The sequence below is a fragment of the Tamandua tetradactyla genome, chromosome 6 (genome assembly GCF_023851605.1).
Source record: "Tamandua tetradactyla isolate mTamTet1 chromosome 6, mTamTet1.pri, whole genome shotgun sequence".
NCBI classification, from domain to species: Eukaryota; Metazoa; Chordata; class Mammalia; order Pilosa; family Myrmecophagidae; genus Tamandua; species Tamandua tetradactyla.
Genome location: NC_135332.1, coordinates 70,556,096 through 70,567,993, shown reverse-complemented (window position 1 = coordinate 70,567,993; position 11,898 = coordinate 70,556,096). Strand labels below are relative to the sequence as shown.

Genomic DNA, 11,898 nt, shown 5'->3' with positions numbered 1-11,898 from the left:
GATTGGCCCGCGTGCCGGCTCTAAAGGCGAGCAGCGCGGGAGCCCGCGCGATCCTGCGTGGCCGCGGCGGTGGAGAGTTCCTGGTACTGCGAGCTTCCCGGAGGACGCCATGAGCTGCATCACCCTGCCCACCGTGCTGCCCGGCTCCCCCAGCAAGACCCGGGGCCAGATCCAGGTGCGCACGCCGGGTGGGGGCCTGGCTGCGGGGCTCAGGCAGGGCGGGGAATGCGGGTGGCCGCGGGTGCCCCCACATCCGCGCGGGCGGACCCTCAAGTGACCTCTTCCTCGTTCTCCTAGGTGATCCTTGGGCCCATGTTCTCAGGAAAAAGGTAAGGGCCTCGCGGGGCGCGTGGGCCGCCCTTCCCCCTGGGGGACTCCGGTCTCCCCCATGGGCCATTCCCTGCAATCCCCCTCCCCAGAATCCTGTCTGGGAGGGAGCACACCTCCTCCGTCCGTCCGCCAGGCCAAACTCCTCCTCCATTAGAGCCACCCGAGGCACCTTCCTGGAGTTGGGTGATGTGACAGTTTACCCCATCCCCCACAGGGTCCCCTCAGAGAAGGGGGGCCTCCGGTCTTTTTAAAATTGGGTCCACTGTGGACCGGGCCCCATGCTCTGGTCAGGATGTGCGCACCTTCCTTCCAAGTGTCCTTCGCTTCCATATGTGGCCGAGGAAACTCAGTGATTTCCGGCACTGAGGAAGTTTAGAGCTGCCTGAGCTCCCGATGTGACAGAGACATTCCTGGGCCATGCACACATGGCCCTGGGGGATGGCTCCAGCAACCCAGACTTCTTGGACTCAGAAGCAAAGTGGTTTCTTTGTGGCACAAAAAACTTGTGGGAGGTTAATTCAGACCCACTGCCCTGTGTGGCACTGAGAACTCTGGGATGAGATGACTCTGGCAGGCATTTGACCAGGAAGCTGCCTTCTGCCCGTGGCACTGGCCCCTACCTGGAGTGCCAGCTCTACCTCTGCCTTCTCCGCCATGTCCCTGAAAAACTTACTGATTCCTCAGAGCCATCTGGGAGTCATTCCTTGCTGCCCTTCAATGCCCACAATTGTACCTGCTTCCAGAAAGCCCAGGAATTCGCAGTCTCGTGTCTGTTCCTCCCATCCGGGGACTGTGAACATCAAAGCACCGGCGCTTACTTTCTCCACTGTCTTCCCTACTGTGCCCCACTATCTTTGTCCTTTGGTGGGTCTTGGGCTATAAACCAATGGAGGGGTGAAAGGAGCATGGGGGTGCAGGTGGGGTCTTTGCTGCTCACCACTGTGGTGTGGCTTCATGGACGCTTGCTCTTGTAGCACTGAGCTGATGAGACGGGTCCGCCGCTTCCAGATCGCGCAGTACAAGTGCCTGGTGATCAAGTACGCCAAAGACACCCGCTACAGCAACAACTTCTCCACACACGACCGGTCAGTCCCTTCCCCCTGCCTCTCCTGTCCAGGGAAAGTTCGCAAAGCACAGAACAGATTGCCAGAACCCCCTGTATGGGAATGGTTAAAATGCTGGTGCTCGGCCTCAGACGGTTCAAGTCAGACTTTGCAGGTGACCTGGGGACTTTTGCGTTTCCATTGGACTGCACAGCAGAGGTTCTCAACAGGAAGAATTTGTGCCTAGGGGACGTTAGGCAATACCTGGAGACACTTTTGGTTGTCACAACTCAGGCCTGGGAAAAGGGGGTGTTACTGGCATCCATTGGGTAGAGACCAGCGATGCTGCTAAATGTCCTCCGATGTCCAGGAGAGGCCCCACTAACAAAGAATAATCCAGCCCCATGTGTCAGTCATGCTGCTGTTGAGAGTCCCTGTCCCCCGAGCTTACCTCTCTATAGGGGCCTCTGACTGGTTTTGTTTGGCCAGCACATGGATTTTTGTTCTTTTTTTTTCCACCTGCTTGTTCTTTGCTGGCTATTGTTATCTGGTGACCCTCAGACATTTCAGTCTCTATCCCCAGAGATGGGGTTAAATTTAGCTCAGTTTCTGTCCATTCCTTGGAGCAGGTGCTCTGAGCCTGAGACACAGATGTGTCTGCTGAGTCCCCAGTAGCAGAGATGCACTGATCACACGCAGGGCTGGTGACATCAGCCCTAGCCTAGAACTGCATCCAAGAGTCGCTCCTTGCTGTCAGAGCTGCCCGGGGTGTGGCTTCGGGTATACTCAGGCAGCTTCTGAAACAAGGCAGGGTGGTAGGGCGGAGAGTGCCAGGGACTTGGAGTTGGAAACTGAGCAGTGACTCCCTGGCAGTGCTGGCTGAGGCAGGATGTTTGTGTCTCTGAGCTGGCTTTATCCCTGAAGCCACGTGATGGTGCCTGAGCCTAGTATGGGCACCCAGGAAGGACGATGAAAGCAGAGGAGACAGCGCTGTGCAGTGATTGGAAGGGCCATTTCTGGAGTCTCTCAGATCTGGGATTTGAGCCAGTGCCTTGTGAGTCACAGATCATTTCGGACGTGGGCTCGCAGGGACCCAGGGATGGACCCTGGGCAGTGTGACCAAGCACTTGGCTCCTTGCACTGAAGCCAGAACCACTTTGCGGCCTGCTCTCCTTCTGGTTCTTCTCTATGTGGGGAGGGAAGATGGGATTTAAAGTACATAAAATACTGTTTAATGTCCTCCTCTGATCTTGAAGTAGGAGCACAGCAAGGTAATAACTATAAACTAAGCAGTAGTTATACAATATTTCATTATCTTTTATAAATACAGCTGCAAACTGCTGAGCCTTCAGGAAACTGCCAGCTCCTCCCTAGGGCCAGTTCTGAGGAGCAGGCAATGGGAACCAAAGAAAACAACATTGTCGAGAAACCCAGAGCCTGTATAGATAGGCAGAGGACATGGAGCAGCGTTCATCCTCAGGACTGGCCCAGTGGTGGGGGTTGGGTAGGCTCCACAGTGTCCTTTAGTGGCCCTGGGACCTCCCGCTGGGAGTGCCCGATGACTGCAGGACAGAAGGCAGCAGCATACGGTGGCTCTGCGCCCAAGCCCTGGAATCTGCCGTTTAAAGCCATATGGTCCCAGAGAAGCCCTTTAGCCTGTCCGGAGGAGCTGAGTGGAGGGAATTCTTCTAGGTCTTGGCACTGCCAGTCGGGGTCCCTGGCTCACCTCTGCTGGGACATGCAGGGCTTAGATAAGGAGCTAACGGCCACCTCCCAGACCACTTTCTGACTTTCTTGGGCCTCTTCGGCTTTCATGAGCCCCTTCCTCCATAACAAAATAGTGATAATAATAAAAAATGTATTTTATGACTGCATTGGCATAGACATATATAGTCCAAGCTAGGTTATATTTATTTTTTTGTTCTGATTTTAAAAAATGAAACAAAAGTGTTTTCATTGGCCCCTAAAAGTATCCTGAGGCTTGGGTGGTACACCTCCTTTGCCTGGTGGAGGAGGTAGCCTTGTCTACCCCCAGCTCCCCAAGCAGATATGTAGCAGAGCTTTTGAGTCTCAGTTGAGATTTATATGAGGCATTGCTAATTTCCGGTCCAAACCGTCAAATGCAATATCTTGTGTTAAATATCTAGTTGTAGAGCATAGGCCTTTTTCTCTCCAAGTCCCTTCACACAAGTACTCGCTTCTCGAAGTTCTGCTAGGCTGACTTGGCAGCTGGTTTTGCAGGTGGCACAGCGGTCAGGGCAGCGGCAGCTCCCTGGCCTCTGGTCCCCTTGGCCTCTGTTGCGTCGCTCAGGCTCTGGCTTTCCCTCCCCAGGAACACCATGGAAGCGGTACCCGCTTGCCTGCTCTGGGACGTGGCCCAGGAGGCTCTGAACGTGTCTGTCATTGGCATCGATGAAGGACAGTTTGTAAGTTGGTTTGTCCTCCTGTGAGCACCCTCTCTGTCCCTCATTTCCCTCTGCTGGTTTGGAAGTTGCCATTTCATTTCTATTCTTTTCATACTTGCGATTACACTTTAAAACTTAGAATAAACAAGGTAAGTCAGTTTGCTTTGAACTAATGTCTGACAACCTTTGAACTCGCCTTCGTAATTTTCATATTGTTGTATGGAAATTTTTTTACCTTTAAAATGTACATGTGTGATGTTTGTTTTTTACCCGTGGACAAAATAATTCAGCTTCTCGACCCTGGTGTATAAGGAATATTTTGTTTTGTGTTTGGCTCATTATTGCTTCTTGCTCATTCCTTATGGGTACATTTTTCTTGCTAAAGTACATCCTTTAGTCATTATTGCATCCAGGATGTATAGATCCATTTTGCTCTCCAGTTTAAGCTGAGTAGCAAATGACAGATATTCTGTTTAGTATTTGCTGTGCCTTTTAAATGTGAAAACACTCATGTTTTCATTTTGTGGGGAAGGAAACGGCTAGAGAGGGGGTAGACTGATTAGTCCTTTTTTCCTACCTGCTACTCGTTAATTCATAAATACTCATTTTTGCTTAACAATTTGCTGTTTTGTTTTTAAATTGAGGACATCCCTTTCATTACCTTTTTGGAAATTTGGCTTTAAAGTTTTCCAGCTTACTGTGTCTCCACTTCTTCAGGAGTGCCTGTTGTGGTTGCGTTTGTAGGTTGTTTTTTGTGGTCTTTGTTTTCTTCTTGTGCTTTCGAATTGTTTTTGCAGCTTCATCCTGGCTGAATTAAAGCAAAACTCACTCTGAAAGGGACTTACTGACTTCTAGGCAGTTTTATGGTTGCCTTCACCCAGCACATTACTGAGGGTAATGCAAGCCGCTGTAACAAATAGGCCCCAAACTTCAGTAGCTTAACACAGTAGAGACTGATTTCCTACATGGTTCTAGGTCAGTGGTGGGGAAGCCCACCAGCAAGGCCTGCCATATTCAACATGTTGGCTTCTAAGACCACCCTGGAGGTGGGGTCCATGGTGGCAGGTGTTCTCGGACCAGGCTGAAGGTCACATACATCCCCTCTGCTGACTTAGTGACGACTGGACCTTGGGCCCCATTAGCTGCAGATTTAGTCTAGCCCTACACTCTGGAAGAGTTGATTTGTCTTTAACTTTTATTGCTGCTCACCCTGCCTCCCAGGTTCCCAGGACCGAATGAGGAGGCTTGGACGCTGCCCATCAGCTCCTGCCCTTCTGGCCCTGTCATTCATGCCCACGTCCTACTGAAGTCACGGCCTCAAGCTGCACTTCCAGGGCGAAGCTGGCACCTTCGTTGCCCTGTGTGGGCCGTTTGCTGTGGCCTCTCCCTTGTAGAGACACGTTCCTGGCTGCTGGTGCTGATTCTGGCTCTGGGACACGCCGCCGCTTGCATCTACCGGGTCTCTTCGCCCGTCTGGGTCTGTCCATTCCATTTCCCACCCCCTGCGATGATGCTCTTGCTTTCGAGCTCAGCCATGTCGGAACTTAAATCGCACGCATACGAACACAGATGTTTTCTTTCATTGCTTTGTGAGGGACGTCCAAGCAGGAAGGTAAACTCGGAGTGGGAACAAGAGGTGTGGCACTTTTCTTTCTCTTCCAAACTATGGATATGGCTTTTGGGGTACGGCCCTCTCAGAACGAGGAATCTTGATCTTTGGGGAGGATCTCCCTGCCTCGCAGCCCATTACTGTGAGGAGCTTCACAGCTCTGTTTTCTCTTGTGTTGTGTAAAGCATGTTTAGAGAGGCCAGCCAGAGCCTTTCTCTTCTCGTCTTTCTCCTTGGTTGATAGCCAGTGCCCTGGGCTAGGAGCTGGTGTACCAAGCACTCCAAAGTCCTGCTTCCTGCTCTAACCTGTGGGAGAGACCTGTCAACTTCCCACTGGCAAGCAAGTAAAACTTGCGTTCATTCAACAAGTATTTATTAAACTTGTAATTTAAAAAATCGCTCTTTTTCAATTCGGACCTTGCTTCTGGGGGCTCTTGTTCTCAGCAGAAAGTTGGGGGGGTCTACCCTTTGCGACACGTTCTGGGATTGAGAGGGTTTACTCTTAACTGTGAACCCAACCGAGGATTTCCCCTCCCCTCCCTGTATCCTTAGTTGGGGGGGATGAAGGAACGGCCATCTTCCATCTCTCTTATCTCTGTTTCTGGGCCAGTGTGGCTGCCATGCCTTCCTGATGAAATCAGAACTTCCTGAAACCAGAGCTCATATGCTTATTTGTGACTCTGGGAGAGGCATGGAGACACTCAAGTTGCTTTTGTAATTTGGCTACCTGAAAGTTGTCAGCGTTGGAGAGAGATGCATCTGAAGAGCCTGGAACCACAAACTGAGAATGCTGTGCTTGAGAAGCCAGGGGTGGTGGGTGCACCGAGCTCACAGAAGGCCCCAGTCCTCATGTCCTGTGACTGCTGAAACAGGTCACCACACACTGGGTGGCTTATAACGGCAGAAATGTACGCTCCCGCAGTTCTGGAGGCCAAAGCCTGAAATCAGGGTGTCAGCAGGACTGTACCCCCCTGTCATCCGTTGGGAAGGATCCAGTCCGTGCCTCTCTCCTGGCCTCTGGCTGTGGCCGGGCATCTCTGGCATTCCCTGACTTCTGGCATCATAACGCTGATCTCTGTCTCCACCTGCACATGGCCATCTTCTCGTGGTCGGCGTTTGTCTCCTCTCCCCTTCTTGTAAAGACATCAGCCGTAGTGGACCAGGGCCTAGCCTAATCCACTTTGGCCTCATCTTAACCTGATGACGTCTTCAAAGTCCCTCTTTTCAGATAAGGTCGCGTCAGCAGGATGGAAGGTTAGGGCTTGAACACGTCTTTTTGGAGGACCCCCCTGCAACCATAGTCACCCTTTATAATGTACACGTGCCAGCCGTGAGCCTGTAGGGTGGCTTGGCAATAACTGGAAGAATTTTTAAAAACTTCTTTTTGTGTTTTGTTCCTGATATACGATACCAGTTTCATCTAGAAAAGGTTAGAAGCATACATAAGAAAAAAGAAAACCCGTCATTTGTCACAGTCGCTGCTTTCCAGCCAAACACTGCCAGGCACGAGCTCCTGTAGTTGAAAAAGTTGGGTTTGTAATGCCCAGTGAAGGAGAACACCTACAAGGGGAAGCGGGGGGGCCTGTCGGCGAGGGTGTCGGAAGAGATTTAGAGGATTTGGGCTTGTGATAAGTGATTTCCGGGAGGGCTTAGGGAAGCGAGGCTTTGCTCTTGGTGGGGAGCTGGTGGGGGCAAGGGGCGATTCTCTGGGCGTCTCAGGCCTTCCCTGTGGGAGGGCAGGCGCAGGCAGTGTCACAGCAGTCGTGTGTTGGCAGGAGGGGGGCTTTGGTGTTATGCAGCTCTGACCCTGCCCACATTTGCCTGTGTTCCCATGTGGTTATAGGGGGCTCCTGTTTTGTCTTGACACATCACTGGTCGTAGCATGGCCTTCCCTCTTCTCTCAGTAAGTTCTGCTCAGGGGAGATGCTAGACCCACCTGAGGCCAGGCTAGTTCCCATCTGCCAGAGGTAGCTTTCAACAGATTTTTTTTTTCTTCAACAGATAATTTTTTAAGGTTGTACTCCTTGGCAGCACAAACCAGAGCCCCTGCCCTCCAGCTTTCAAGCTAGGTAGGAGAAAAAATATGTGCCTGGTGGTGGCATCACCATGCCTTAGAGGGAAAAGACAGCATGAGGGGGACAGAGAGGGGAGATGGTGGGTTGCTGTGTGTGAGGTGGTCAGAAGGGGCCTGCAGGAATCCCAGGGAGAGTGGAGGGCGTGCGGTGGATGGGCTTGTGTGGCTGAACTGGTCAAGACCTTGGGATTGAGGCTGGGAGAGATGGAAGCTGTTGAAGGGTGGCCCCAGCTGATGGAAGAGAACGTGTGGAGAAGGGACTGCATGAACCCGGGGACAGAGGCAGGGCAGTGAGGGCTTCCCGGAAATCCCAGGGGGAGAGGAGGAAGCTTGGCTGGGGATGGGAGATGGTGCATATGTGCTCTCACACACGTGTCCTGTTTTGACCGCATTTTTCTTCCATGTTTCTCTGCCACTTATATTTATTTCTCCTTTGATAAAATGCCTTTTTAGGACTTACATGTTTTTTTTGTTTTTTTAGTTTTCATGGGTTTGAAATAACTGGTGCCCCTTGTCTTGTGCTGTAAATGGCTCTTTCTCTTTTATTTGCCTTTGAACTTTGCAGAGTTTCGTTTAGCCCTTGGCCATTCGGAATCTCATCTTTGATTTGTCACATCCTTCACTCCAGTCCTTTATGGGTTCTGCCCTGGAAGCCACAGAGGCCATGCTCTGGACACGTGTGCATCCATGCTGGTGGGCAGAGCCGGAGTTCATTCTGGAGATGTGCCGTTGGCCAGCCAGCCCTCGGCATGGGGATGCGGGAGGTGACAGCCACTCAGCTTCATCTCCTATGGGCTTTTTCCCTCATCTTGCTGAGGGTCGCTGGGGCTGCAGATGGGGGAGACAAGCCCGGTTCTGTGCTTGGCAAACTCGTCACCTCTTGTTTTATTTCTCTAAGGACTCCCTGTGGCTGTTACTTTTGTCTCCCTAAGAAAATCCTTCATTTACTAAGTACTTTGAAGTTCTATTTTGAATATGACCTAGATAACCACGACAAAGCAAATAAATGACCCTCATGCGGTCACCAATGAGTACTTCCAATGGCTGGAGAACACTTGGGCGCCTCTTTTCTGTTGTGGTCCCTGAATACGCAGGAACCCAGGGCTCAGCAGGAACCCAGGGCTCAGCGGTTCTCCCGGGGTGGGGGGGGTGGGGGGGCTGAGCTTTAGGACTTTGATCAGGGACAGAGCCTTGAGGCAGAGGATCGGGCTGGAAAAGGGTGGGTGTGAGTGGGGAGTTGAGGACCTTCTTAGATTTCTAAAATCCGTATGGATTTAGAGAGTCCTGGCTTCTGCCTTAGCACGGAGGGTTGAGGAGCTGGGGTTCTCAACTGGGCTGATTCCACCCCCCAGGGGACAGGGGACAGCATCTGGTGACATTCTTAGTTGTCACACGTGGGCCGTGGCGGGGGGGTGCTGCCCCCTGTGGTGGGCAGAGGCCGGGATGCGGTACATGCTGGGAGCTGCGTTTCCGTAACAGATGACTCATCTTTTAGAGGAAAGAGGGAAAGCTGTGTGGTTGGGAGGCGTACGTCATATTGGAATGGCCGGGGGTTCACTTCCCCGTAAGGGCCCCTGTTTGTGGGGGAAGGGTTGGGGCAGGTGAGTAGTTTGGTAGCTCAGGCCTGGTTAGCTGTGCTGGGGGTCGCAGCATCCAAACCGTCCCACTTGGGTTACTCTCTGCTTTCAAACCACTTTCCTGGTCCTCATCTTGCTAAGGGAAAGTCTCAGCAACCTTGAACCTCAAAGAATGCGACCAAGGTTTGATCAGCTTGGGGAGAGAGGCCCTTCACCCAAAGGCAGGTTCACCCCACCTTCTAACAGCCCAGTGGACCCAACTAAATATATAAAAAGGCAACAGGCGGGTGCAAGCGTAGTTCAGTGGTAGAATTCTCACTTGCCATGAGGGAGGCCCAGGTTCGATTCCCGGCCTACACACTTCCCCAAAAAGAAACAAAAATTCAACAAACAGTACTGTAATAATGGGATACTCACATGGAAGAAGAATGAAATGTGACCCCTGCCATACAGCATTAAAAAAAAAGGCAACGGATCGACCAGTGAAAATGCACAAAGGAATTGTTTAAGTAGCAGCCTCTCCCTAGGCCATTTAAAATGAAATTGGAATTACGAAGTAAATGACCTTTTCTGCAGACTCTGCGTTTGAGGCATTGCTGTGTCATCCTGTGTAAAAAGCCAGTGGACCCTACCTCTACTCCCCTTCTTGTTGCATGACCTGGTACATTATCTGTTTTGTTTTGTTTTTAAAAAGGCAAGAACAAAAAAGGTCCACCACATGCCAAATAGCATATGTAATGAATTATTTGAGGGCCTTTAGTCCCTCACCAAAACCGAGGGCTGTCCTTGCCAACTGTTAGGTGAGGAAATGGATTTGGGAAGATTAAATCATTGCACAGGAGCCTCTTGCCCAAGCTTTTGGCCACGGTGGGGGTGTGGGGCTACTCCAGCCGGCCTGCATCAGACCGATCGAGTCCCGGATTTTGGGCCTGGAACAGAGGTGGTTGTACCATGGGAAACTGACTGCACAGCACAGGAGGGAAAGGACTTGGGCAGCTGGGAATGCTGGCAGGCAAATGCCCATCTCCCAGACTGGGGCACTCGTTAGTGGGCTCCAGGCTGATCGGAGGCCGGGGTTGTTGGATCTGGCAGGGTCTTCTCGGTGGCTTCAGAAGCCACCGCTCAGGGTAGACACAAACTCTTCTCTTCCTCTGCTGCCCCTGTCCAGTTCCCTGACATTGTGGAGTTCAGCGAGGGCATGGCCAATGCTGGGAAGACCGTGATCGTGGCTGCACTGGACGGAACTTTCCAGAGGAAGGTGAAGCATCTGACCCAGGTCTTGGTGGCTTCCTGGGAGGGGAGAGAGCCTCCCGGTAGTCACGGGGCAAAACATAGACGATCAGCCGAGTGCACCTTTTCTCTGACCTGGTGGTCCCTGGATGAACAGAGGCTCAGCAATAAGTGGCAGGGCCGGGCTGCTCAGATAAGCCCCCCACCAGCTCGCTGATTTGCCCAGGAGTGAGGGTACCAGACCAGGCGCCCTCACTGCAGGTGGGTGCTTTGAGCTGGCAAAAGGATAGAGCCGGGGATGGTGCGTTTTTAGATGAGAGCAAGCGGTCTAGGCAGGTGTTCCTGGTGCTCATGAGAGGGTTTGAGAGCTCACCTGCGATAAACGTCCTTACCTGCTGCCTTTCCCTGGGAACTGCAGGCTTTCGGGACCATCCTGAACCTGGTGCCCCTGGCAGAGAGCGTGGTGAAGCTGACGGCTGTGTGCATGGGGTGCTTCCGTGAGGCCGCCTACACCAAAAGGCTGGGCGCCGAGACAGAGGTAACCCCTGCCTGCTTCTCCCACTGGGGCCCGGGGCGGGAGCATGCAGAGTTCTGGGCCCTTCCCCACTGACTCCTCGCTGTCCCTGCGGCCAGGTCGAGGTCATCGGTGGAGCAGACAAGTACCAGTCTGTGTGCCGTCTCTGCTACTTTAAGAAATCCACGGTGCCGCTGACTGGGCTGGACAACAAGGAGAACTGCCCTGTGCTGGGAAAGCCAGGGGAGGCCGCGGGGGTCCGTAAGCTCTTTGCCCCTCACCAGATCCTGCAGTGCAGCCAGGCCAACTGAGGGCTGTGGAGGCAGGCCTGCCATGCCGCCAGCCTGCACCTGCTCCTTTCCTGCTGCTGTTCCCTGGCGTGGGCCTGCCCACTGCAGACTCTGCGGCCTTCTCGGAGAAGGAAGTCTGGGCAGGGATGAGGTTTTGCTGCATTTGTGGAACTCTCTGCCTTATGAGAGAGGTGTCCTTTCCCTTCCCCCGTGCTGCTGCACACATCCCTCCTCTGGTCTAGGGCCAGAGCCACAGCCTATTGTGACATCAGTGCCGCTGGCCTCTTCCCCCTTTGTGGCAGGTGCTGTTGGGTTTCTGTTCTTGCTGGGAAGTCTGTGCCCAGCACTGAGTGCCTTGGCCCACGCAGGCTCCCCTCCCCCCACACCCCATCCCGCCTGGGATGGCCCCGCCCTTCCTAGGAAGCCCCTCAGCTTCCCTTTGGGCTGACCTCTGGGATTAGCTTCTTCTGTATGGACAGCACTTCCCTGCCAGGGCTCAGAGCTCAGGGGCTTTTTAAAGTGTGTATGAGTGTGTGTGCGTGGGGAAGGGCAGGGGACAGGGGCCAAGATTCTGTGGGAGTGTGTGCAATGAAGAACTAAAATTAAAATTAACTGGTCCATGAAAGCACATTTCCCGTTTTCCTCTCCTTTCCTGGGTGTCCCCACTGGACTTTGGATTTCCTCAGGCCTAGGTGATTGTGGACACCACTGCTATGGCTTGGGTGGCAGTTTTTTCCCCTGGTCCTCTTCCAGTACCACGGATTCTTTTGGCCACAGCCCTCTTTTAACAGAAATAAGCATGAAGCGCATCCTAGAGGATTCTGTCT

At 52.7% G+C, this 11,898-nt stretch overlaps 1 protein-coding gene across 1 annotated transcript; it reads left to right on the top strand.

Annotated features, from left to right (window-relative positions):
• The first annotated feature begins 21 nt into the window (after window positions 1-21).
• Window positions 22-11,719, top strand: TK1 (thymidine kinase 1). Its single transcript, XM_077166109.1, has 7 exons — window positions 22-175; window positions 298-329; window positions 1,305-1,415; window positions 3,706-3,799; window positions 10,206-10,295; window positions 10,686-10,805; window positions 10,901-11,719. The coding sequence occupies exons 1-7, from the start codon at window positions 110-112 to the stop codon at window positions 11,090-11,092; spliced, it is 705 nt and encodes a 234-aa protein (XP_077022224.1). The 5' UTR covers window positions 22-109; the 3' UTR covers window positions 11,093-11,719.
• Window positions 11,720-11,898: the final 179 nt, after the last annotated feature.